Source organism: Patiria miniata, unplaced genomic scaffold (assembly GCF_015706575.1).
Source record: "Patiria miniata isolate m_02_andy unplaced genomic scaffold, ASM1570657v1 HiC_scaffold_22, whole genome shotgun sequence".
Taxonomy (NCBI): Eukaryota; Metazoa; Echinodermata; class Asteroidea; order Valvatida; family Asterinidae; genus Patiria; species Patiria miniata.
Genome location: NW_024037061.1, coordinates 12,093,224 through 12,121,065, shown reverse-complemented (window position 1 = coordinate 12,121,065; position 27,842 = coordinate 12,093,224). Strand labels below are relative to the sequence as shown.

At 39.6% G+C, this 27,842-nt stretch overlaps 3 protein-coding genes across 3 annotated transcripts; 1 reads left to right on the top strand and 2 right to left on the bottom strand.

Moving 5' to 3' along the window:
• Positions 1-30: 30 nt before the first annotated feature.
• On the bottom strand, positions 31-6,508 carry LOC119730072 (hyalin-like). Its single transcript, XM_038202858.1, has 8 exons — positions 5,913-6,508; positions 4,678-4,754; positions 4,076-4,150; positions 2,863-2,958; positions 1,471-1,617; positions 627-911; positions 231-461; positions 31-35 (listed from the first exon to the last, which is right to left on the bottom strand). The coding sequence occupies exons 2-8, from the start codon at positions 4,742-4,744 to the stop codon at positions 31-33; spliced, it is 906 nt and encodes a 301-aa protein (XP_038058786.1). The 5' UTR covers positions 4,745-4,754; positions 5,913-6,508.
• A 2,799-nt stretch (positions 6,509-9,307) lies between these two features.
• LOC119730071 (protein phosphatase 1D-like) lies at positions 9,308-10,824 on the top strand. Its single transcript, XM_038202857.1, has 2 exons — positions 9,308-9,650; positions 10,790-10,824. The coding sequence occupies exons 1-2, from the start codon at positions 9,308-9,310 to the stop codon at positions 10,822-10,824; spliced, it is 378 nt and encodes a 125-aa protein (XP_038058785.1).
• A 6,711-nt stretch (positions 10,825-17,535) lies between these two features.
• On the bottom strand, positions 17,536-24,799 carry LOC119730787 (extracellular matrix protein A-like). The gene is made up of 9 exons (XM_038203817.1): positions 24,726-24,799; positions 24,121-24,195; positions 22,866-22,961; positions 21,494-21,640; positions 20,656-20,940; positions 20,260-20,490; positions 18,839-18,929; positions 18,453-18,499; positions 17,536-17,926 (listed from the first exon to the last, which is right to left on the bottom strand). Exons 1-9 carry the CDS (start codon positions 24,790-24,792, stop codon positions 17,658-17,660), a joined length of 1,308 nt encoding a protein of 435 aa, XP_038059745.1. The 5' UTR covers positions 24,793-24,799; the 3' UTR covers positions 17,536-17,657.
• Between the last annotated feature and the right edge of the window lie 3,043 nt (positions 24,800-27,842).

The following is a 27,842-nucleotide window of genomic DNA, read 5'->3' as shown; positions in this document are numbered from 1 at the left end:
CATTGAGGTATATTGTGCTATTTCCGTGAATCACACTGAAATATGGAGACAAAAATCTTTCGATTAAAAATCAAGGTGATAATTATTAATGAAGGATATTATTCAAAAGCAATTAAAGGCTTATGAGGTTAACTGTTCCACGTGGTTCCTTCACTTTGTCATACTAATTGTTCGCAGCTACAAACGATGCATAAAGTTCAATAAAGTAATGCTTGAATTTATACACCTACCTACAGCGACATTAAAAGTGCAGATGGCCTCATTTCCAGCAGCATCAATTGCGTTACAAACAACAATTGTAGTTGCATCGACTGGAAATGAACTGCCAGCGGCTGGAATGCAGGATACTGCAGGTGTGGTCCCATCATTGTCAGTTGCTGTAGGATCTGGTGTCCAGGTTACCACAGCGTTGTTGGTCCTTACATTCGAAGGACAATTGTCGATCACAGGTGCTTGTTGATCTTGATTGTTTTCGTTATTGTTGAATAAAAAAAGGAAAGAGAAAAAAGATAAAGTGTCCCGCTCCTTTTCATTATCAAGTACAATGGTAATTAATTTAATTGATGGATACTAATTAAGTGAAGCGGTTGTCAGTGATTTTTGTAAAATGTTCTTGTAATACGTACCAAAGAAAACGTTGAATGTACAGGTAGTCTCTCCTCCAGCCGTATCAGTTGCTGTGCAGTTGAAAGTGGTCTCGTTGCTTGTAAGATGTAATGCACCACTAGTCTCTATGCAATGTATGGGCAAGGAGTTCATAACGTTATCGGTAGCTGTGACGTCAAGGTCTGAGATGATATCGCTCACTACATCTTTATTCGTCCTCACATCGTTGCAACTATCTATCGTTGGTGGTGCACCGTCATCTGCAGCACAGGGTGTTCTGGACGAGACATTTATTATCGCAGGGTCTAAGTATCAAAGATTCACGTACGAAAGTGTCAAAGCGGTTAACAATCCTCTACGTTTCTGTCCGAAAGCTCCTGTGCCTAACAAGTTCAAGTCATTGGTAGAACATATCAAGGATATTCCCTTTGGACTACTCGTCACATGACCAGTGATTCAAGTGCAGGTCTTGCCAAAAAAATGTCCTGTTTTGAGGATGTCTTTTTTTTGTCACACAATGGTTAGGGCCTACTAACGAATGCCATTCTTACAAGGTTACAAAAGTTCAAAGTTCAAAAAAAATGGCTTCTTTGCATTATTGCAGGTGTCTTTTACTCACCCTGTATGTAAAATGAAATTTCCATTCATTTCCATTTTTTTATTTTCAAGCGAGTCCGAGAGTCACCACTCTTTTGTATTGTCTTTCTGATCAGTTCCTATGAAAGAAATGTTAAACTAATGGGCCATTTTTAATGAGGGTAAAATACTGTTTAGATTTTTTGTGATAAAAAAAACACATGTCATAATTACATGTATCTTACTATTATAGCTGGTGAACCATTAGCAACGTGTACGCCTACGTACCATAACAAGCCTGGCCGGAATCCGGAGGCGTTGCTGGGTTACAGTAACAGCACAGGACGCCCTCTCGTTGAGATATGCATTTTCCGCCGTTTTTGCAGGGAGAACTTGAACATACGTCTTTCAGCGGTGGATCATTTGGCGCTCGGACTATTTAAAACGAGGTATAGAATATGACCAATAATGAAGGAAAGATCACTGAGATTTAGTTGGCAATTTCTAAAATGAAGTTTGTTCGTTACAAAGGGACATCTTTAAATCGGCAAACACATGTTTAAAATTTAACAATGTTGCAAGTATAGGTACATGTAATACATTTTCAGCTTAAAAGCCATGACCTATAATGTGTAAAATGCGTATAAACCAATGATACAGTTCGTGTTTTTTTACAAGACAAACAAAAAGCTTTCCACTTTGTGTTTGTATGTTATTATAACGTAGGAGGGGGCACACTAGTGGCTATTGTCTGCCATCTTGATATGTTATCTATTGAAATACGTATGGGTAACTGTGTCTTCGGAAAGGTATCCCTAAAGCCTTTGCACTGTGCAAAGTTATATTACCATTGATCTTCATTGTATAATGGAGAGCAATTTATTTATTTATTATTTATTTATTTCTTGTTTATCCTGGGAGACCTTTCAGTGGAACACTGTTTTTCAAAGGTGCCCAGCAGTTATAACAAACATACAATAGTATAAAATAGAAAAACAAGCAATAAATACATTAAAAGATATAATTAAGAAGATAAATAAACAGTAAGATGAGACACGGTTAATCACGGTTGCTACATTGGCAGTAAAAAGACAAAAACAAGACAAACATGTACCATATAATATTAAACTATCAGGTTCGTGTAGAGGCGCTTAAAACTTGTAAGAGTATGGGAGGCAATGGATGTTTAAGTGTCGTAGGGAGGTTATGACGTTTTCCTGAGTAGGATTTGGATAAAGAAGGAATTAGATTACCTTGTGAAACAGACCTAGTATTGTTTGAGTGGGTACTAGAAACAAAATGAAAACAGTCACAAAGTTGAGGAGGCAATTTGGATGTTTAACTCTTATACACTAGAGTAGTTAAGTGAAAATCTCGTCTTTCACTTAGAGATTGCCATCTAAGAGTAGATGGACATTACATTTTGATCTAATGGAGATCAATGAATTTTACTATGGGACTTTCCCAGTATAATGCGACACCCATATAATCCAATCAATAGGCCTAATTTCCATGACGTCACAATGACTGCGTCTTCATTGCAACGACAATAATGAGTGCCTGCGCAGTACGGTTCACATTGAGTGCGTAGGTATGGGTTAAATGCATTGAACCAATGGCTAAAAAATGCCACTGAAAATGTGACATCATAAAATCAGGTCTATAATTTAGCCTACCTACCCACTGAGCATATCTGTGTCGTTACGCCGTTGCATTCCCCGGTTGCCACAGTAGGCAATAATGGGTTGAGGCACGTATTGGTTCGGTTGCATGAATCTACATAACAGAGAAAACAAAGGTAACAGAGATTGAGAATTGAACCGCAAAGGAATCTAACAAAAAAAAGTAATGATCCCTTTTATTTTGTTAATTCTTGTAAATGTACTGTCGCGTTGTCAACACTTGGGATCCATTGCTTTCCATTTGAAGGGGTGGTTGAAGTGACCAAGTCCAGGATTTTTCAGGGTAGTTAGGTGGCTGAGTTGCCATCAACCAACATTTAGAATTTTAGTGACGTTGTAAGGAGTAATTAAACATTGTTGAGATAGAAGGGGTATAAGGTCCAATTCAGTGGCGGATGGGGGTGCTTGGGGTGATCCACCTCCCCTTTTGATACCCTCGCCCGCGATATTTCCCCGAAACAGGATCCGATACACTCGAAAGAGGGCAACCTTTCTGTGTTATGCATATTGGTAGAATATCCTGAGTTTTAGAGAGTAAGTTATCAAAGGAATAAGGGTATTTAAATCAGCGACGCTATAGGCAGAGTCGTGGAGTGGCTAGAAGTACAGGATGAGTAATAAAGAAAGTGACAGAGATTAATTATTTTACCATTAAAATCATGCAAATTTGATACACCAATGAAGCACGTATTAAGCGAGCACGTTCTTTCACTCATCTGTTAAAAACGTTACTGAAATTGATTTTTGCTATCAGAACTTATGCAAAAGAACACATTTCTACAGCTGTCCATGGAATGCTAGATGTTTTGAAGTTATTCATCTGGGTGGGAACCAGATATTACCACACAGGAATTCAAATTCAAATGAGATTTAATGAGAGTCAAGACTGAAACATTACTTTCACCGTCTGATTTTGTGTTGTACATAAATCAAGTCCTATTTCTGAGAATGAAAATGGTGATTATTGTCTGTTTTGCTTTGCAAGTTTTCTTTCATCGTATAGTATTCATTGTGGTATTTCTATTAAATTTAAAATTAGCAATAACTTGTGAAAATAGAGTACACAAATTACGTGAAAGTTACTATCGTTAAAAACATGGACTTAATTTATTCCTATTTATTGTTATTAAAATTGGAGCGTACCGCATATCTTTTTAGTATTTTTCGTTATTCGGTATAGGTGTATTTACATCACATGTACACACACTTACCAAAGCGAGCCTGTTTCTCAAATCCGTCTGGAAAGACGCAATCGTAAGTCGAAACTGATGATGGGGTACAAAAATCTATTAAAAAAAAAGTACAAGGTGCATTACCTGCCATATTATACCATTTTTGAGTTCTTACTGCAGTAGTTATTCTAGGCACATGAACATGGGTAAAAAAGACATGCGCAATACCATCAAGGAGATAAAAGTTCGATGATGTTCTATTTTTGCGTTTCCATGGAACGCAATGGGATACTTGCATGGGATACTTGCATTGTTCTCTCCCACCTCTCTTCTTTAGAATTTCCCTTGTCGGGCACGGTCGTACGACGACGGATTTGTAGAATACTATTGTTCCTCATTTTGTGAGTGTATACACAAAGTACCCTTTCGTAAAAACCCTGTGACGCCCATGCACACAGTCCCTCCAGAAAATTGATCTGATGTGTTTTCCATATTGATACATTAAAGAAAAAAGACGAGAGTTCTCTACCTTTTTCATCAGTAGTCAAAACTCCCCCATTAATTTGATTAGCCTCTTAATTCTTTTGAAAACAATTCTTGGCTAAAATAGTCCTCAAAAAGAGAAATGAAATATAACTTACCAGCTTGACTGTCCCTCAACCAACCGGACGTTACCATGAAAACAATCCAAATAAAATGGGCACCCATCTGGATAATTCTGGACAAAATAGTATAGAAATACTGACTGCTCCTATAATTGTGCAGTGAAACTAGCCTCCCCACGTGATCCATGGAGTGCTCTGGTTTGCCGAGATGACGCAGAGTGAAAATAGAACGTTCCACTGATCACTGGGGGAGGCCATTTTTACTGTGTCACGAGTTAAAGCAATCGATTAGATTTATAACGACTCGCTTATTTGATAAAAGTCTTTCTGATGATCAAACCCAAATTATTATGGGGTTGACGAGTTATTGTGAATTGGATTGCGTTTCTTATGTAGGTTTTATTTCTGTCGAACAATTACCGTGCGTGCGTACATGTACATGTAGGCCTACTATTATGGTCGGCCTGACGACCTGTGTGTGCTGGAAAAACCTTTAAATCTGAAATTATAGTAGAAGAATACAAAAATAAAACAGAAATGCATAGTTTGGTTCGTAAATAAAATAAAAGGATGAAAAAGTAGACCGTTCCAAAACGGCGAACGGTGCGAACCGCGCGCCGGCAAAAATGATGTCACCGTGCACGGGCGGCCACGTTGGGCCGTCCACATGAGGCACCGGCCCGGCTTCCGCCATGCGGAAAATCACGCTGCGCTATATCGGTCAGCGGCCAAAAAGCGCTCGAGCTCTGCATTTGCTGCCTGAATATGTCATCAGGCAGGTATATACGTTGTCGCACTGACAATATTAGTATACCATGGTGACGAGATCTCGGCCAATCAAGAGCAGAGTCTGTGAGATGTCATAAAATCTGTTAAACAATTTTTGACTTCTGCCGCGTCGAATTCCATGTCAAGTATTACATTATCTCTCAGCTAAAAAAAGGTTACTCAGTAACAATGTCGGTTGGACGGTCACTCCGTCAGTGAGTCGGTTAGTCAATAATGTCCATGTTACTATCCGGCTGAACATCCAACCAAAATAGCTTCCAGATATCTTCGTTGTCTGACACAGACATAATCCAACACAGTAATATCGGACTGATTATGCATTAAGCTTAAGTCTGCTCTTTTCTTAAATTCAATGTTCGTTATCTTAAGTTTAAACTATTCCTGACACAAAATAGTCTGGTCTTCCACTATTTCAAACTAAATGAAATGTCTTCATGTATGCCCGCCAAAAACTACTGCCCTCCCCGTACACCATCACTAACCTGCGTCTCGGCCTTACTACAGTCCAATGTTGTCCTATGTGTGATTCATTTCTGGTCCGCCCAATTTCTGCTCATCTTTTTGGAGTCCAAGTTCATGAAGCCAGCGTCTGTAAGCATCCAAGATCCAAGTTGGATAATCAGTCGTCTAACCGCATTACACCTTGCTAATTGTGGTGTGAGAAACTCACAGACTGGCTCCGTCGGTAGGGTTTAATATAATCATATACGTGTCGGTCTGTTGAAGCGCTATGGGCGTATAGCCGATAACTAGACCTATATAATATTGCTCGGTAACCCAGTTTTCACACCTATTTCTGGGACGCAAGTTGTTTTTTTGTAGACCAGCATTCCTAACAGCAAAGTCATGAGTGCTAATATACCTGCTTGGGTCTCACCCCTTCGGATTCCAATCATGTCTAGTGCGATCATGCATGACCGCGACCGGTTTGGCTGTGTTTTTTTTTTCTTCCAAGTTTAGCAGTGGTTCGCAATATGTTGAGCAAAAAAAATCATTCTCCGATTTTTTCACTTCAACACTACAGAACATGAAAATCAACCAGCGACTGATTAATGGAAGCCGTGCCTTGGGACTGACCTCTTTTGTCTGGCTTTCTTTGGTGCACGCGATACAAGGCCAAAAACACGAGGTCATACGTCACAGACTGTTTATGCATATTCATGAGTTTGTGCGGGCGCGCCTGCATATTGCATACATTACAGCGCGGCCGCCATTTTGAAATCGCATGGGGGATCGCATGGGGGACGATATTTGTGGAATCTGATGACTGAAATTCGTCTTGTGGCCAGATGGATGAAAATATTGAGACCAAACAACGTTTTTTTCGAAAAAGTATGAGTTGCTCTACGACTACGAACCTTAACTTTGGAAATTTGTGTCCTGGATGAAAAGATAATCGCGATCGAAAGATGTAGCAAAATCGCTACATCGGCGGCCAACAAAATTCAGTCTCTGTGGAAGCATCGGGCGTCTGGCCGTACTACAGAGCTTGCGATAGTACTGTACGGCCAGACGCAGTCGGGCTAGCTAATGACCAGCGTGGCAGCTCATGCACGATGTCGCTGTATGGTCTGACGTTACCGTTTTCTCTGATTTTTTCCCGACTATCCAAATTTCCTGAAGAATGTTCATGTCGGACGAGATCGTGGGTGCAGAATTCTCAAGCCTTATGGCCTTACTGAGGTCACCTCAAGCTCCACTCTGAAGGATATTCTGGAGAGTTTTAAGGGGATCGAAGAGTCATCTGCAATATCAACCGACATTTGAAGAAGTGAAAAGGAGGGGGAAAAACCCGCGTCGACGCACCACTTTTGGGACAAGCTCCATACTTGAAACCGGAGACTTTTTTTGTTTGGCCTTACTGGTGGAATGATTTATAGCCCGCAAAAAAGGACACGTTTCTGTCTGATGATACTATAGACGACGAGAGTGACCTTTTGCCCAATCAGAAACAACGTTTCATTCATCGCTCACAGTCCCTGACTTTTTTTGTAAGTGTTTTATAACCAATAAAAAGTTCACTCCTGATTTCTTGACATCAAAAGTATGTGATTTATACAAATACACCGATCATGAAAAGGACCAGCTCGTGCAATCATTTCGGGGAAAATAAACGTTGAGTTGATGCTGAGTACGGAAAGTTAACCTAATTGTGTCATTCAATTCAATTCAATTCAATTCAATATTACATTTGTTTCCATACTAAAATAATAACATAACAGAAAGCAAAATACAATAGTGTGGAGGCACAATCCTAATAAGCCAAGGCTTGTAGCGGAGTGCCTTTAGAAGAGAAAACACATTGTCATAAAAGTTGGTATCTAAACATTTCTATGCAAAACCCCCTACACCTGGGGTTTATGTAGAAAATATCAGATGGTTAATTATTACTCCTCATCACGCTCAATATTAACTTCGGCAGCGACCGCAAGCCCCATTTTAAAGAATAAGTGAATATACCAACTTTTACGACAACGTGGTAGTAATGTGTGTTGCATTCGATGTAAACTTGGAACTTCGCATCTTGCATTTGGTTTGTGTGACTGCTCTGTATTCCGCGATCCGACACCCCTACGTCCCGACAACCCAATGTTCGGACAAATCTATCTTCCGACACACCTTTGTTCCGACAACCATTGCGTTCGCCCATTGTGCGTTGGGGCCGGATTCCTGGCCACTTTCATTTGACTTTTTTAGCAAAAGTTTTTTGAGATTTTAAAGATAATTTATTTTATTATTTTGTTAAGAATATACTGTTGCTCTTAAAACGTTTAACTGTACTGAAAAGTGGAGAAAATGAATTGTGTATCATTATGCATGACATCGCATGTAAATATTATTGTTGCAAGGTAAACTTGATGACAAGTCGTTAGACTATAGTGGTTTATGTCCGTCACCGGCGCAAGTAAGCCGGGGCATGTGGGGGGACTGTAATCGAACGCACTGCATGAGAACATCGGAACATCATGGGGGATTTAAGAAACATGCACTGATAAAAATGCCCGTAAATTTACGGACTCCGTAAAGTGAAATATTCCGTATTTTCGGCGTAATTATACGGATCTTTCCGTAAATGCGAATATTAATTATGCTATAGGAAATTTGGTCCCTATCAGCCAACACCTCAAGATTATTAGGGTGCACACCAGTAAATCGATCCGCCAAGCTCATGAATAAAAGTTATACCCCTCAAAATATTCTATATTAGAGAGTTCTGAGCGTCGTAAAATTGGGGAATTGAAGAGATATGGTAATGAACCTCTGGCCCGGACTTGGGGCTTCCAATTCTGAGCATTTTGGATGCTATTGGGCTCGAAAGTGGCGCTATTTTGCCATGTTGTGGAGGGATCGTTTTTCAAGATGGCTACTTTTCCGCTTTGGGGAAAGTAGGGGTCGTCTTCTTTGCGTGAAAATATCTCGAAAAGTCAATGGTCAACCCACCATAAATTGAAAAGAAAATGAAAGATGACACATTGATCATCATTTTTCTGTGCAGCTTGAATACCTGTGAGAGTTTTGAGTATTTTAAAAAGAATTTTGAAGTATGGGCATTTAGCACTAGTGTCTATGGGAGTTTATTTGCAGGGTTGCACCCTTAGTGTTCACAGTTCCCCGCGAAACATGTTGTATTACGTGTACGTACATGTTATGTATGCACTTAATAGTTAACTTGACTAGATTGACCTTTTAATCTGGGTTATAGAAAATGCGCCTAAATGTTAACCAGTTTAGTCGGCCAATCTTTTCGATCGACCAATCAAAACGCCGCTTTTGCACACGCATGAACAAGAACTCCGAGGTCAAACCGTATATATATACACAAAAGAATCCCATCGAGCGCGCGCAAAAAAAGCCAGTGTTGATCGCGCATTGCAAAATGGAGTTCGTGGGCGCGAGCACCGGCAAAAAATCCACTCCCAAAATGCCCGCCAAAAGACAAGTTCTCGGACTTCGTGTGACCAGTGATTCCAATCAGGGTGGTAGGGATCACATGGAAGACATGATTTCCATCCGATATGAGCGGAGTAAGGACAACGATTGTGCCTTCTTCGGTGTTTTTGACGGGCACGGGGGAAAGGAAGCCGCCGTGTTCGCGCGTGATACGCTGTGGGACACGATCAAAGCTCAGCGGGGATTCGAGTCCAAAGACCCGGAGAAAGTCAAGCAGGCGATCAGCGAGGGATTCCTCAAGACACAGGACGCCATGTGGAAGAAACGAGGCAAGAATATCCCCATTTTAATGTCTTTATTTTCATCAAATTTTAACTTAAGGAAGTGGCTAAATCCATTTCCCCCAAATTAAACATTAAACCATGTTAACCGCATCAGTAAATGTGTGAGGGCGCTGTTCTTTTGCCGAAAAGCATCGTAGTTTTTTTAAAATTCCAATAACAGAATTTTTGAAATCATGCTTTGGGAAAAAATGTTGCAACCTGACGCCACTTTTCATGCTTTTTTTCTTCATAGGCCTATCATCTCAATGGGGCCGTATCATAAGTCCGACGCCTCATAGGTCCGACGCCTCATAAGTCCGAAATTTCGGACGTATGAGGCGTCGGACTTATGAGGCATAAAATTTATTTATTCCGCCTCATAGGTCCGACGCCTCATAAGTCCGACGCCTCATAAGTCCGACAACGGAAAAACGAGGCATTTAATTTGTCGGACTTACGAGGCGTCGGAGCTATGAGGCGTCGGATCTATGAGGCGTCGGACTTATGAGGCGTCGGACCTATGAGGCGTCGGACTTATGGGCCTTTATTTGGTTAGGGGATGCGATTTTGTCGGACTTATGAGGCGTCGGACCTATGAGGCGTCGGACTTATGAGCGGACCCCATCTCAATGAAGGTAGCTCTACTGAGTGGAGCGTTGAATTACGGGTACCCCTCCATATAAACGCTCCACCGATTTGCCATACTTTGGTGACGGCGTCACAGTAGCATAGTCACAAACCCACGCGAGGACAAAAAGACCTCCCAAAAAACCGGTAAAAAGAATACAAATGAGAGAGACAGTTACCCGGGATTGATCTACACATTCATGACATTCCATCAGACCCCTTACATTGTCCCAAACAGCGAACATTTTGAAGAAAAACAGCAAAATAGTCTGAAAACTTACAGCTCAATGTGTTCGCCGTGAGGCTCAATCCTTGCACCGGTTTGCCGGATGAGGGCGTCTGACGTGACGTCACCGTCGTTGCTCCATCGAAGAAAAACAAGTCGCGCTTTATCAACGACTGTTTCGTGTAATAATACGTGCTACCATCCGCGCCGTACGAAAGTATGGGCTTTGAACACACGCAAGGTGGAGACGGCTGAAACGTATTTTAATAACAATGGGATTTTCATTTGTCAGTATTAGCATGGAGGAAGGAATCAGTAGTTCTTTGATACAAGTTTCATGTGGGTATCTGTCGTCATTAATTTGTTTTTAATTTAGAACGTGTACGCTTCAGCCGTCTCCACCTTGCGTGTGTGTTCAAAGCCCATACTGTCTGAAACCTGGGGACGACTGGATTATAACTGAAATAACACCACCTGGATACTCATTTCATCATATTCCCAGACTGCACAAAACAGGTGGAGGGGTAGGACTCCTCTACAAGTCTTGTTTATCAGTATCCATAAAGCCTGATGTTGGAAACTTCTCATCATTTGAGTCCATCCATGCAGAAATAACTTGTAACTCAAAATCAGTCCGGCTTGTCAATATATATCGGTCTGGAAATGATAATTCTGGCCACCGCATCAGCATAAATACATTCCTCGAAGATTTCGAAAACTTATTGGAATTATACTTGCTTCACCCATCTGAAATTATTCTCACCGGAGACTTCAACATCCATGTGGACAACCCCTTGGACAGTATTTCAAAGCGGTTCAAATCTCTTTTATCATCCTACGGGTTCATTCAGCACATTAATGAACCAACTCACCGCAGTGGTCACTGTTTGGACCTGCTTATCACCCAGGAGGATACTTCACTCATCTCAGATTTAAGCATTCATCCTGGACTCTCTGATCATTTTGCTGTCATGGCGACTCTTCAGCTCCAAAAGCCACCCTCGCCAACTATGTCTGTGTCCTCCCGCCACTTCAAAAACCTTAAAATTGATAAATTTCGCAATGATGTGGTTTCAGCACTTTCGAACATCGACTTACAGAACACCGACCTACCTTGCTGTGTTGAAAAATATCATTCAACTCTCAGTGGTCTGCTTGACAAGCATGCCCCTATGCGAACGCGGACTGTAAAAATACCACCAAATAGTCCATGGTTCAACGAGTAAATTCGTTCAGGGTCCACTGTACTAATTCAAGCCCCATTGAAAACAGTGTAAAATCAACAAAGTTCAGGGCCAAGTAACATGCAAGCCAACATCACTGGGGTTTCTGAAACAAAAATTAAATTATTGTCTTGTCTTTCATCTTTTCATTTCTTTTCAATTTTACGTACATTAGCCAATTACATTTTTAAATATTCACACCCAAATAAAATCACCTCCCGAAAAGTGATAGTTCCCGAGCCTGCATGTAGCCATTTTACAAGTGGCATCCTTCCACTTTCACAGGCAAATAGGACCCATTTTTCATCCGTAATTTTATCAAGCCTGCCCTCAGATGGAAGCCCCAAAACCAGGGAGTTGATCCTTGGGTATATTTAAACAATTCCACCGTTTTTAAAGCCAAACGGTCTCCGTTTTCAAAAGAAATTGTGGGGGCACTTTTTATGCTAATCAGCTGGCGTAGAAATTATCGCTTGAATTAGTTCAGTGCACCCTTCAGCTCGGGAAAAAAGACGACAACTCGAGAAGAAATGGCGCTCTACAAAACTGACTGTTCACAGACAAGATTACTGCGTCCATCGACGTATTGTAACTGACTGTATTGTTAGAGCTAAGAAAGCGTATTATTCTTCTAAAGTTATTGGTTGTTCTGGTAATCAGAAAAAAATATTTGGTATTGTAAATCGATTACTCAATAAGAGTAAAGTTCCTGTTATGCCTTTTTCAGTTTCTGACATAGCCCTAGCTACCCAATTTTCAGAAATTTTTGTCAACAAAATTGTCACTTTACGTAATGATTTCTCTCAAGCATGTATAGCAAAGATAATATTGCCCCACAAAATGAACTTAATTATGCTTATCTTACGGAATTTCAGCCAGCCAGTGAGACAGAAATCAAGAAATTGCTCGCCAAATCTCCATCCAAATCCTGTGAGCTTGACCCAGTTCCCACCTTTCTTATAAAGGATTGCTGTGGTGTTCTTGTTCCTTTAATTACTCATATTGTTAACAAATCTCTTAATACCGGTGTTTTCCCCACTTGCCTTAAAACCTCTTACATTCGCCCCCTCTTAAAGAAAAGTGGCTTGGTAAGGAAGTGTTTAGCAATTACAGACCCATTTCAAATTTGAGTTTTTTAGGTAAAACTATTGAACGTATAGTGTCCTCCAGGTTACAGGTATTTATGCGGGTCAACAATCTCACTGATTCATTTCAATCTGCCTACAGACCGAATCATAGTACTGAAACTGCCTTAATACGTGTTCACAATGACATTCTTACTGGTCTTGATCAACAAAAAATTACTGCACTTATTTTCCTTGATTTGAGTGCGGCATTCGACACCGTGGACCACTCCATACTTCTGACTCGTCTGCGTATAAACGTCATCGGTCTGCGGGATCGTGCTCTGCAATGGTGCCAGTCCTACCTGGAATGTAGACCACAATACCGCCGTGTCGGGGATGCTGCCTCAGAACCTGTCCAACTTGATTTTTCAGTTCCTCAGGGTTCGGTTCTCGGCCCGCAGTTGTTCTCATTATACACATTCCCTCTTCAAGAAATCATTCAGAGACACAACCTTCAATATCACACGTATGCGGACGACACACAAATATATGTCTCTTTTAATCCCTCACAACAACATGCTCAGTCCTGCATCACTCGCACGGAGGCTTGTGTTGGTGAAATTCGTCATTGGATGAACGACAACTTCCTGAAAATTAATGACAATAAAACTGAGTTCATGTTGATAGGTTCTCCACAGCAACTTTCCAAAATCTCTATTCCTTTTATTACTGTTGGGGACTCTCACATCAAACCAGTCAGCCATGTTCGCAATCTTGGTGTAATTTTTGACTCGTCGATGTCGTTCATGAATCACATTTCTAACACAGTTCGCTCTGCTTTATTTCACATCCGCAACATAGGAAAGATCCGAAAATATCTTGATCGCGCTTCCACAGAACAGATTGTCCACTCCTTTGTTACATCTCGTCTTGATATGGGAAACTCACTTTTATTTGGGTTTCCAGATGTTCAGCTATCCCGTCTCCAACGCCTACAAAAAACTGCTGCACGTGTGGTCACTTTAACGACAAAACACTCCCATATAAAACCTGTCCTTTTGGATCTTCACTGGCTCCCAATATCGTCTAGAATCATCTACAAACTGATGCTCATTGTCTTCAAAGCACTTAATGGGCAAGCACCTACGTACATCCTGGACATGCTCAATATATACAAACCATCTCGCAACCTTCGATCTGGAAATAAATATCTTCTTCAAGAAGTCAAATCTCATCGTACCTGGGGGGACAGATCTTTCTCTGTTGCAGCACCACATCTCTGGAATCAACTACCTCTTCATATCAAAACCTCCACTTCTATTCACTCATTCAAAACATCTCTCAAAACACCTCATGTCGAAAGATCCGTTTTTTCGTAATTAAACTGATTATGTTTTGTTTCGTTTTCATTGTAATAGCGCCCTGAGCACCTTGGTGGATATGTGCGCTTTATGAAACTTCGTTATTATTATTATTATTATTATTAAAAGACACAGTTGTCAAACCTTTTTATTTTACTCACCAAAAACTGTTACATCTACGGGTACAGTTTGGAAACCAGGACGTCCAGTTTTCAGCTGACAGAAGAACTGCCCTTCATCAGATGCTGTAATGTTGTTTATGACTAGGGATAATCGCTCAGTCAGGAAATACTTGCCGCTGACAATGCTCGGGCCTTCATAGATAGTTCCCTCAAAATTGGAAATGACTAGGTTCTCTGTGGCTACAACGTCTTTGTACCAATACGCTGAGTCGACATCTCTGATGCTGAAGTTCTCATCTGTGATCAGAGGGCATTCTACTTCTTCACTTTCTCCAACCTGTAGATAGGTGTGCTTGCCCAGCGGCAGGACTTGACTCAGACAAAATATGACTGCAAATTAAATTATAGCAGGACAGCTTGGTCATTCCATGTCAATTCAACACGATTTTGTTCACCCGACCCTCACAGATCATGTAATATAATTGGCCTTTAGAAGAAACTCCCAAAACTGAATGTGTTGTTGGTGTGTAATCTGGCTCGTAACTTTGTGAGATGCGGGTCAACGAACTGTTGACTAATGAGCATGACCTCCGAAGTTTAAATACTTATACGTGTATATCCAAAAGTATAGCACCTGCAAAGCGACTGTGTTACATCATCTAATCTCTTCGATTGGCCTCCATAAAACGAAATCAAAATCGTAACATGAAGCGCAGAGAAAATGCGTAAAGAAATTACCTTTATCGTAGTTTTTTTAATGTTTAATAATTTATGTCAGATATAAACAAAAGTCTTGGAAAATGTTGTGATTGGCACTCTTAAAGTTTTTAAAGGTATGGAACGAGTGAGTCATGTCAGTGAGACATAATGGAGCAATTTAGTCTGAACACTCTGGGACCATCAAAAAAAGGTGAAAAATGCCCAGTTCAAGTAATAAGCGACAACTAGCCTAAAATAAAAATACAGCTATATACATATAGCGTATGTATACCCTCCCCCCCCCCCCCCCCGTCTACCCCCCCCCCCCCCCCAACACACGCCCACGTTTGTACTTCGACTTTTTGGGAAGACCATATGTTTTGTACACGATCGTTTTGTACACGATCCTCTATTGTCCAACGTCCCCTATGCAGAAAATCACTTACATGGACATGGACTACTTTTGATTGAGGCGTACGTGTAGTAATACTAGTATAGTCGTGTTCCCTAACGTGGCGCACTTCGAAGCTTACCCGACTCTCCTCGTGTGGTGTTGCCAAACCTCTTTGTTGACAAACCTCAAATTCATGCAGTAAAACACTAGTACTTTTACCTTATTAATGCTTATTAATGCTTGCCATTTAACCTCTGTGAACAATATTGGATAAATTTGGATTGGATTGGATTGGATAAATTTGGATTGGATTGGATTGGATTGGATTGAATAAATTTGGATTGGATTGGATTGGATATTGGATAAATTTGGATTGGATTGGATTGGATAAATTTGGATTGGATTGGATTGGATTGGATAAATTTGGATTGGATTGGATTGGATAAATTTGGATTGGATTGGATTGGATACTCAAATTTGGATTGGATTGGATTGGATAAATTTGGATTGGATTGGATTGGATTGGATAAATTTGGATTGGATTGGATTGGATTGGATAAATTTGGATTGGATTCAGTGGATTGGATTGGATAAATTTGGATTGGATTGGATAAGATCGGATTGGATTGGATTGGATACATTTTTTTAGCAGAGGTCATTTTTGCTAAATTTTTTAGCAGAGGTCACGGCGACAGCCCCCCCCCCTATGAAACCTTGTCGCCCCCCCCCCCCACTGAGATTTTGAGTTTCTAAAACTTATCATTGATCTACACATGACCCCCCCCCCTTATAATGTTCCAGCAAAAAGTGTCTCCCTAATAGGGAATTCGTAATTTCAAGCGCAAATTTTATATAAAAATACTCAAAAATTTACAATACATTAAAATCACAAGAACATTAAATTACCAGATGTAGAAGTAATACAATTACATGCATATAAATTTCAGTAAACTACATGGGCCCAAGAACAAAAACAAATAAATGTAAAACATGTTAACGTAAAAGTATGCTTAAAACATTTACACAAAATATGAAAATAATAAATTTTCCCATTTGTACATTTCATGGTCATTAGTATATTACGTAAAAATGATAAAACTAATGGCCTACATAATAATGGGACATATTTTAAGTGCTCGATGTGACATATTTTAATGGCTCGATATATATTCATCGTTATAATTTTACATCGTTATTCCGAGAAAAAAAATGGAGTCAATAACAAACATGAATTGAGGAAATATGTATGTGTTCCCGGCCAAAAGCAGTCGGAACTTTTTTTAAGCTAATGAACCTCAAATGACGGCAAAATTATAATTTAATATTTCTATGGCAGGCGTTTAGCCTGCAGTTGGTGATTTCAACGTTAAACAACAGTTAAAATAAATGTGAGCAAAAGTTGCTTTGCCATACATGATTTTCATAGAAGCTTTGTTATTGGTTTCATTATAATGAAATAAATCCATAAAAAGAAATGGAAGATCAATCTCTCCTATAAAAGTTCACCTATCCTAATAAAGCGATATACAGTTTCAGCGTAAAATTTATAAAAAGGTTAATAGTGCATATCCAATAACGCCCCGTTTAAGTGAACCTTCGGTAGATCTATTACCACAATCCAAATTTAAGAACATTCGAGATAACGAGATATCTTTCACGCAGCGATCCCAAAACCCCAAAATTCATACTTTAAAAAAAACGCCGCGCTTTCCCTGTCTCTTTCTTCCATATTTACATCACAGGGGTGTGATTTTTCAAGATGTTTCCTGATTTCATGATTTTTTAAAGAATCTCTTTTGAAATCTGGTAACTTTTTGGTTTAACCGTAAATGTGTTTTTAACAATAAAGTTAATAGGAGAAAGAAATTGGGTATTGTAAGAGGTACCTTAGTTTAGGTATATACAAACATATAGACCCTACATTTCTCTTTGGCCATCGGCAAACCTCAAACCCCATGGGCGTCGCGAGGGGGGGGGGGGCAAGGGGGGGGGGCACTTGCCCTGGAAAAGAAAAAAGGAAAAAAAAGGAAGAAAAAAAAAAGAGGCGCGAAGACAAAGGGGTACAAATTAAATGAGTTGGGGGGGGGCAAAATGTCCCTGCTCCCCTCTAAAACTGATAAATCGAGAATGTGTTGAGAAATACAAGCATTTTTTTGGCAAAAAAATTGTTTGCCCCCCTCTAGAAAAAATCCTGGCGACGCCCATGTCAAACCCTCTGCCAATAATTCAGTGGATTCTACTAATCTCTCCTGTGACATAGCATAAGAGAACATTGTTTGGATGGGAACACGCGCTTAAAAATTCTCCTGTCGATTGATGTAAGCGAGATGATTGACCGCCAGTCGTCCGCCGAGATGAGAGAACCGTAACTCGTGAGTAGACCTGCCGTGATATGTGCGGTACAGACGCTCCCCTGTGTCATACTCCATCAGGTTTAGTTCCGGGGGTGCCGCGGGTTGCTTCGAGTGTCTGTACCCAGCTTTTGTCATCGTGCAGACCCCAATTATCACAAGTAGGCAGACGAGAGCTATTACCGGGATCAGAATGGCGGCAAGGGGAGTACCTACGACGGAAACAGAACTTTGCTGTAAGATTTTTGAACACGGGACCAAATAACTTTCAAAGCGAATTTTGTTTGTTTCAATGGATTTTTTGTTTATTGCCTTCCACTGTAAGGACGTGTTTAGGTTCATTTGCAAAATGTTGATTAGCTAAGTAAGTGGTGTTTAAATTTGATCCAAAAAAAAAATTAAATATTCGAAATGAAAATTAAAAACCTGTCGGATATCCTGATCATCTGTTAACTTTTCCTATTTTACTTCGATGTTGGTGTATTATGCGTATTTAATTATTATATTTTTCATGATGTGGTGACCACCAACATACGTAAATCCATATACGAAACATTTATTTGGCCGTTGTACAGTATGTCTCTGGCCTATTAATTATTGTTTTGTAAAAGAACATTTTTACAAAGAGGAACATCATTGCTCTTAAATACTCCATAAATACTTAAAAACAAAATCAAAAGACAGAAAGCCAGGTTTTTTCGAATGTCATCCACGATTTTTTTATTTTAAAAAAAGTACCTTTTATTGATGTCTGGCAAACATCACCGGTGAATCCAGCAGAACAACTTTAGTAAGAAAACAATAGAAAGGTTTTTGACGTCATACTGCAAAACGTGATATGCCTTTTTAACACAATGAACATGTGTGAGGGCCGTGGTAGAATCGTGTTAGTTTAAGTACATGCATACAACACTAATGCACCAATGACAAGTTGAAGAAGGTTTCTGAAAGTTGCCAGAAGTTGCACATGTGTTATAAAAACACACACACAAGAAGACTATCGAAAATAAATCGGCTTAAGAAAAACAACCTCTATTTTCGTTGCCGTAAGCTTTCATGACTGTCATTGCCATTGCTATCACTGTGATTGTCACTGCTGAAGAAGCAATAAAATAAGAACCTACTTGCAGGAGAACTGGACCCTTGGCACTGCTCCTTCCCGCAGACATTCCCCGCCATTTTGGCAATAGTCGGTAGGGCACGTGATCGACTCCGCTGTATTTAACAGAACAAAAAAGACGATCACTGGGCCTCGTCTTAATGCATGAATCCCATTGAGGTATATTGTGCTATTTCCGTGAATCACACTGAAATATGGAGACAACATCTTTCGATGAAAAATCAAGGTGATAATTATTAATGAAGGATATTATTCAAAAGCAATTAAAGGCTTATGAGGTTAACTGGTTCCACGTGGTTCCTTCACTTTGTCATACCAATTGTTCGCAGTTCATCCAACTTATGTATTCATATTTTGTCGAGGTATTTTCAAAAGGTTTCAAACACTTGAAATAGATGAAATGATATGAAAAATATGAGTTCGCATGTACAATAATCAATAATGTCAGGGGAAAATGCACCAATACCAAACATCAAATAGGTCAATGTAAATACAACAATAAGGAAGGCGTGCTATTCCCTGTGTGGTTCATTTGAAAAACAGAACCCGACTAGCTTACACAATAAACAGGCAACTATAGGTTTTCCCGGCCAATTTCCTAAAATGTTCTTTCACTTCTAAAAATCGGTCATTCATTTTCGTCTGAATTTGAGAATCGCTCTGAACACGCGTTTCATTTTCGCTACCAGAGCATTTAATTCCATTTCAGTTCAATCAGTTAAGTGATTGAGCAGCACCTTTCGTTTAATTATGTCCATTCAGATTTGTTTACAAGACTTCTTTTTATGCATTCAGCGGGCGATTTCAAACATTCGCCATTCCATTTCACTTTTAGTTTAATGTCATCGGCACCAGATACAATTAAGGGTTTCTTTTTCATTAACCGTCAATCAAATTAGCTGTACCTGAAATCAATTTAGAAAAGGTTTGCTTGCGTAAATGAATGCGCAGGTAGCGTAATTGGCCACCTGTTTCTCAAAACCGAATACACGGACAATGAAAACGATTGAATTTTGTTGAATTGGAATGGGATTAAAGACGTGCATTCAAATTCAGACGAAAACTAATGATCGATTTTCAGAAAAGAATGAACATTTGAGGAAATTGGCGGGAAAACCTATATTTGTACTTTGGCTTAAATCCCAGAAAATACATTCAAGGTTCAAGGTTCATTTATTTTCCACAGTATCAAATCAATAAATGACATGAAATAATTACATAACAGAAAAGAATTACAAATAATACAACAAAAGTGATATTTTAGCGTTGTTGGTCCTTACATTCGAAGGACAATTGTCGATCATAGGTGCTTGTTGGTCTGAAATAATAATTGTTCAATATAAGAAGGATGTTTGCCATTAAATTGCGATGTCGAAGAAAACGACAAAAGATACATCAAGTACAATAGTGAAATGATACACCTACCTATAGTTACATTAAAAGTGCAGATGGCCTCATTTCCAGCAGCATCACTCGCATTGCAAACAACATTTGTAGTTGCATCCACTGGAAATGAACTACCAGCGGCTGGAATGCAGTTAACTTCAAGATTGGTCCCATCATCGTCGGTAGCTGTAGGATCTGGTGTCCAGCTTGCCTGAGCGTTGTTGGTCCTTACATCCGAAGGACAATTGTCGATCACAGGTGCTTGTTGATCTTGATTGTTTTCGTTATTGTTGAATAAAAAAAGGAAAGAGAAAAAAGATAAAGTGTCCCGCTCCTTTTCATTATCAAGTACAATGGTAATTAATTTAATTGATGGATACTAATTAAGTGAAGCGGTTGTCAGTGATTTTTGTAAAATGTTCTTGTAAAACATACCAAAGACAACGTTGAATGTACAGGTAGTCTCTCCTCCAGCCGTATCAGTTGCTGTGCAGTTGAAAGTGGTCTCGTTGCTTGTAAGATGTAATGCACCACTAGTCTCTATGCAATGTATGGGCAAGGAGTTCATAACGTTATCGGTAGCTGTGACGTCAAGGTCTGAGATGATATCGCTCACTACAACTTTATTCGTCCTCACATCGTTGCAACTATCTATCGTTGGTGGTGCACCGTCATCTGCAGCACAGGGTGTTCTGGACGAGACATTTATTATCGCAGGGTCTAAGTATCAAAGATTCACGTACGAAAGTGTCAAAGCGGTTAACAATCCTCTACGTTTCTGTCCGATATCTCCTGTGCCTAACAAGTTCAAGGCATTGGTAGAACATATCAAGGATATTCCCTTTGGACTTCTCGTCACATGTCTAGTGATTCAAGTGCAGGTCTTGCCAAAAAAATGTCCTGTTTTGAGGATGTCTTTTTTTGTCACGCAATGGTTAGGGCCTACTAACGAATGCCATTCTTACAAGGTTACAAAAGTTCAAAGTTCAAAAAATGGCTTCTTTGCATTATTGCAGGTGTCTTTTACTCACCCTGTATGTAAAATGAAATTTCCATTCACATTTTTTTATTTTCAAGCGAGTCCGAGAGTCACCACTCTTTTGTATTGTCTTTCTGATCAGTTCCTGTGAAAGAAATGTTAAACTAATGGGCCATTTTTAATGAGGGTAAAATACTGTTTAGATTATTTGTGATAAAAAAAAACAAATGTCATAATTACATGTATCTTACTATTATAGCTGGTGAACCATTAGCAACGTGTACGCCTACGTACCATAACAAGCCTGGCCGGAATCCGGAGGCGTTGCTGGGTTACAGTAACAGCACAGGACGCCCTCTCGTTGAGATATGCATTTTCCGCCGTTTTTGCAGGGAGAACTTGAACATACGTCTTTCAGCGGTGGATCATTTGGCGCTCGGACTATTTAAAACGAGGTATAGAATATGACCAATAATGAAGGAAAGATCACTGAGATTTAGTTGGCAATTTCTAAAATGAAGTTTGTTCGTTACAAAGGGACATCTTTAAATCGGCAAACACATGTTTAAAATTTAACAATGTTGCAAGTATAGGTACATGTAATACATTTTCAGCTTAAAAGCCATGACCTATAATGTGTAAAATGCGTATAAACCAATGATACAGTTCGTGTTTTTTTACAAGACAAACAAAAAGCTTTCCACTTTGTGTTTGTATGTTATTATAACGTAGGAGGGGGCACACTAGTGGCTATTGTCTGCCATCTTGATATGTTATCTATTGAAATACGTATGGGTAACTGTGTCTTCGGAAAAGTATCCCTAAAGCCTTTGCACTGTGCAAAGTTATATTACCATTGATCTTCATTGTATAATGGAGAGCAATTTATTTATTTATTATTTATTTATTTATTTATTTCTTGTTTATCCTGGGAGACCTTTCAGTGGAACACTGTTTTTCAAAGGTGCCCAGCAGTTATAACAAACATACAATAGTATAAAATAGAAAAACAAGCAATAAATACATTAAAAGATATAATTAAGAAGATAAATAAACAGTAAGATGAGACACGGTTAATCACGGTTGCTACATTGGCAGTAAAAAGACAAAAACAAGACAAACATGTACCATATAATATTAAACTATCAGGTTCGTGTAGAGGCGCTTAAAACTTGCAAGAGTATGGGAGGTTATGACGTTTTCCTGAGTAGGATTTGGATAAAGAAGGAATTAGATTACCTTGTGAAACAGACCTAGTATTGTTTGAGTGGGTACTAGAAACAAAATGAAAACAGTCACAAAGTTGAGGAGGCAATTTGGATGTTTAACTCTTATACACTAGAGTAGTTAAGTGAAAATCTCGTCTTTCACTTAGAGATTGCCATCTCAGAGTAGATGGACATTACATTTTGATCTAATGGAGATCAATTAATTTTACTATGGGACTTTCCCAGTATAATGCGACACCCATATAATCCAATCAATAGGCCTAATTTCCATGACGTCACAATGACTGCGTCTTCATTGCAACGACAATAATGAGTGCCTGCGCAGTACGGTTCACATTGAGTGCGTAGGTATGGGTTAAATGCATTGAACCAATGGCTAAAAAATGCCACTGAAAATGTGACATCATCAAATCAGGTCTATAATTTAGCCTACCTACCCACTGAGCATATCTGTGTCGTTACGCCGTTGCATTCCCCGGTTGCCACAGTAGGCAATAATGGGTTGAGACACGTATTGGTTCGGTTGCATGAATCTACATAACAGAGAAAACAAAGGTAACAGAGATTGAGAATTGAACCGCAAGGGAATCTAACAAAAAAAGTAATGATCCCTTTTATTTTGTTAATTCTTGTAAATGTACTGTCGCGTTGTCAACACTTGGGATCCATTGCTTTCCATTTGAAGGGGTGGTTGAAGTGACCAATTCCAGGATTTTTCAGGGTAGTTAGGTGGCTGAGTTGCCATCAACCAACATTTAGAATTTTAGTGACGTTGTAAGGAGTAATTAAACATTGTTGAGATAGAAGGGGTATAAGGTCCAATTCAGTGGCGGATGGGGGTGCTTGGGGTGATCCACCTCCCCTTTTGATACCCTCGCCCGCGATATTTCCCCAAAACAGGATCCGATACACTCGAAAGAGGGCAACCTTTCTGTGTTATGCATATTGGTAGAATATCCTGAGTTTTAGAGAGTAAGTTATCAAAGGAATAAGGGTATTTAAATAAGCGACGCTATAGGCAGAGTCGTGGAGTGGCTAGAAGTACAGGATGGGTAATAAAGAAAATGACAGAGATTAATTATTTTACCCTTAAAAGCATGCAAATTTGATACACCAATGAAGCACGTATTAAGCGAGCACGTTCTTTCACTCATCTGTTAAAAACGTTACTGAAATTGATCTTTGCTATCAGAACTTATGCAAAAGAACACATTTCTACAGCTGTCCATGGAATGCTAGATGTTTTGAAGCTATTCATTTGGGTGGGAACCAGATATTACCACACAGGAATTCAAATTCAAATGAGATTTAATGAGAGTCAAGACTGAAACATTACTTTCACCGTCTGATTTTGTGTTGTACATAAATCAAGTCCTATTTCTGAGAATGAAAATGGTGATTATTGTCTGTTTTGCTTTGCAAGTTTTCTTTCATCGTATAGTATTCATCAATGCGTATCGGTGAATGCTCAGTGGTGGACAGCTACATTTTTGTGGTATTTCTATTAAATTTAAAATTAGCAATAACTTGTGAAAATAGAGTACACAAATTACGTGAAAGTTACTATCGTTAATAACATGGACTTAATTTATTCCTATTTATCGTTATTAAAATTGGAGCGTACCGCATATCTTTTTAGTATTTTTCGTTATTCGGTATAGGTGCATTTACATCACATGTACACACACTTACCAAAGCGAGCCTGTTTCTCAAATCCGTCTGGAAAGACGCAATCGTAAGTCGAAACTGATGATGGGGTACAAAAATCTATTTAAAAAAAAAATACAAGTACAAGGTGCATTACCTGCCATATTATACCATTTTTGAGTTCTTACTGCAGTAGTTATTCTAGGCACATGGGTAAAAAAGACATGCGCAATACCATCAAGGAGATAAAAGTTCGATGATGTTCTATTTTTGCGTTTCCATGGAACGCAATGGGATACTTGCATGGGATACTTGCATTGTTCTCTCCCACCTCTCTTCTTTAGACTTTTCCTTGTCGGGCACGGTCGAACGACGACGGATTTGTAGGGTACCGTTATGTTCCTCATTTTGTAAGTGTATACACAAAGTACCCTTTCGTAAAAACCCTGTGACGCCCATGCACACAGTCCCTCAAGAAAATTGATCTGATGTGTTTTCCATATTGATACATTAAAGAAAAAAGACGAGCGTTATCGACCTTTTTCAACAGTAGTCAAAACTCCCCCATTAATTTGATTAGCCTCTTAATTCTTTTGAAAACAATTCTTGGCTACAATAGTCCTCAAAAAGAGAAATGAAATATAACTTACCAGCTTGACTGTCCCTCAACCAACCGGACGTTACCATGAAAACAATCCAAATAAAATGGGCATCCATCTGGATAATTCTGGACAAAATAGTATAGAAATACTGACTGCTCCTATTATTGTGCAGTGAAACTAGCCTCCCCACGTGATCCATGGAGTTGCTCTGGTTTGCCGAGATGACGCAGAGTGAAAATAGAACGTTCCACTGATCACTGGGGGAGGCCATTTTTACTGTGTCACGAGTTAAAGCAATCGATTAGTTTTATAACGACTCGCTTATTTGATAAAAGTCTTTCTGATGATCAAACCCAAATTATTATGGGGTTGACGAGTTATTGTGAATTGGTTTGCGTTTCTTATGTAGGTTTTATTTCTGTCGAACAATTACCGTGCGTGCGTACATGTACATGTAGGCCTACCATTATGGTCGGCCTGACGACCTGTGTGTGCTGGAAAAAACCTTTTAATCTGAAATTATAGTAGAAGAATACAAAAATAAAACAGAAATGCATAGTTTGGTTCGTAAATAAAATAAAAGGATGAAAAAGTAGACCGTTCCAAAACGGCGAACGGTGCGAACCGCGCGCCGGCAAAAATGATGTCACCGTGCACGGGCGGCCACGTTGGGCCGTCCACATGAGGCACCGGCCCGGCTTCCGCCATGCGGAAAATCACGCTGCGCTATATCGGTCAGCGGCCAAAAAGCGCTCGAGCTCTGCATTCGCTGCCTGAATATGTCATCAGGCAGGTATGTGCGTTGGGGCGCGGTATATACGTTGTTGCACTGACAATATTAGTATACCATGGTGACGAGATCTCGGCCAATCAAGAGCAGAGTCTGTGAGATGTCATAAAATCTGTTAAACAATTTTTTTGACTTCTGCCGCGTCGAATTCCATGTCAAGTATTACATTATCTCTCAGCTAAAAAAAGGTTACTCAGTAACAATGTCGGTTAGACGGTCACTCAGTCAGTGAGTCGGTTAGTCAATAATGTCCATGTTACTATCCGGCTGAACATCCCACCAAAATAGCTTCCAGATATCTTCGTTGTCTGACACAGAATTAATCCAACACAGTAATATCGGACTGATTATGCATAAGCTTAAGTCTGCTCTTTTCTTAAATTCAATGTTCGTTATCTTAAGTTTAAACTTTCCTGACACAAAATAGTCTGGTCTTTCACTATTTCAAACTAAATGAAATGTCTTCATGTATGCCCGCCAAAAACTACTGCCCTCCCCGTACACCATCACTAACCTGCGTCTCGGCCTTACTACAGTCCAATGTTGTCCTATGTGTGATTCATTTCTGGTCCGCCCAATTTCTGCTCATCTTTTTGGAGTCCAAGTTCATGAAGCCAGCGTCTGTAAGCATCCAAGATCCAAGTTGGATAATCAGTCGTCTAACCGTATTACACCTTGCTAATTGTGGTGTGAGAAACTCACAGACTGGCTCCGTCGGTAGGGTTTAATATAATCATATACGTATCTGTCTGTTGTAGCGCTATGGGCGTATAGCCGATAACTAGACCTATATAATATTGCTCGGTAACCCAATTTTCACACCTATTTCTGGGAGGCAAGTTTTTTTTTTGTAGACCAGCATTCCTAACAGCAAAGTCATGAGTGCCAATATACCTGCTTGGGTCTCACCTCTTCGGATTCCAATCATGTCTAGTGCGATCATGCATGACCGCGACCGGTTTGGCTGTGTGTTTTTTTTTTCTTTCAAGTTTAGCAGTGGTTCGCAATTTGTTGAGCAAATAAAAATCATTCTCCGATTTTTTCACTTCAACACTACAGAACATGAAAATCAACCAGCGACTGATTAATGGAAGCCGTGCCTTGGGACTGACCTCTTTTGTCTGGCTTTCTTTGGTGCACGCGATAAAAAGACATATCCTATTTCACGCTTACCGAATCTGCCTTCACGGCAATATTTGCATTTGAATAAAATTATTGCGCTTACAGTAATACTTCTAGAAAAAAAAACATGACGTCACTAGCTGAAGCCCAACTGTGCATACTGTATGGTGGAAAATGGAGACGCAAATAACTTTGCCTTGAACGTCTGCCAGGAAAACAATTTAACTGCTGGAATTACTGCGCACAAAAATGTGACATAAGAAACGTTTTGCTACGAAATAGACGCAGTCATACGGTTGCGAAGGGCGATTTCTAAAGGTTACGTAACACTTCATTTTGAATGAAACTACATGTGCACACACAATGTTCACGTTGGCGGGCGAAATCTTTGAAAATTAATTTCTCCCGTTTGGAAGTCCATATCTACATGCAACCTTCAGGGTTCCTATCCATTATAGTGTGCAGTAAAAAAATTGAGAAAATCCTCCTTCACGAGTTATTAATTGATAAATATCAACCTTTTTGCCGGCTTTCATTGGTCGATACCGAGACCCACGCCAAAACACGCCGAGTGACGCTAATGAATATGCTAATCTACAATATGATATTGTGTGGCTTGGCTGAAATCGGTCAACCGTAGCGCCTAAGGTGCTTTGCTGAACAATGCATGTGACTTGGTGGCAGAAATCATCGTCGAAATTTTCCATGGAGATAGTTGAAAGTGTAACACTAGCGTTTGCAACAACAGATTAAGCTGAAATTCGGAAGATACTTAGATGATATAAGGGTTCAAGTACTCTGAAAAACAATTTTGAGAAATCCCTAGAAATTGATATAAATACAGAGATTTGGAGAAGTTTTCGAACGATTTCTTCCAGACTTGAAGGTCAGCTTTGACAGTAACCAGTATTGAGATTCCGGCATTGATGACGGCGATTATTTCACTGACATGAAGTTTAGAATTTCTTCTTCCGTTATAATTTAATTTTCAATCATATTGTGCATAGAAACACAACGTTCAAAAGGCCAATTTTTTTTGTGGTGCATGAATTTCACTGCTCTGCTATAGCGTCCAAGTACGTAATCGGATTAGCTTTGTTTAACAACGGCAGACGCTTTGCCTTAGCAACTACATGACCGCTATTGTCCCATAGTGCCCATAATCGTCCGCTTGGAACAGCGTAGACTTGACCCAAGTCGGACTTAGTACTCTGCTGTGTTTAAACCGTACGCGTACTTTGCTTTGTTCAGAA

Coding starts and splice junctions, on each gene's coding strand:
- LOC119730072 (XM_038202858.1), bottom strand. CDS start 4,744: ATGGGTGCCCATTTTATTTGGATTGTTTTCATGGTAACGTCCGGTTGG. Junction 1,618..2,862: donor GACACAGATATGCTCAGTGG/GTAGGTAGGCTA, acceptor CGTTTTAAATAG/TCCGAGCGCCAAATGATCCA. Junction 912..1,470: donor TTCCGGCCAGGCTTGTTATG/GTACGTAGGCGT, acceptor TTTGATACTTAG/ACCCTGCGATAATAAATGTC.
- LOC119730071 (XM_038202857.1), top strand. CDS start 9,308: ATGGAGTTCGTGGGCGCGAGCACCGGCAAAAAATCCACTCCCAAAATG. Junction 9,651..10,789: donor CGCCATGTGGAAGAAACGAG/GCAAGAATATCC, acceptor TTCATTTGTCAG/TATTAGCATGGAGGAAGGAA.
- LOC119730787 (XM_038203817.1), bottom strand. CDS start 24,792: ATGGATGCCCATTTTATTTGGATTGTTTTCATGGTAACGTCCGGTTGG. Junction 24,196..24,725: donor GTTGAGGGACAGTCAAGCTG/GTAAGTTATATT, acceptor TTTTTTAAATAG/ATTTTTGTACCCCATCATCA. Junction 18,930..20,259: donor CACTTTTAATGTAACTATAG/GTAGGTGTATCA, acceptor TGTTAAATACAG/CGGAGTCGATCACGTGCCCT.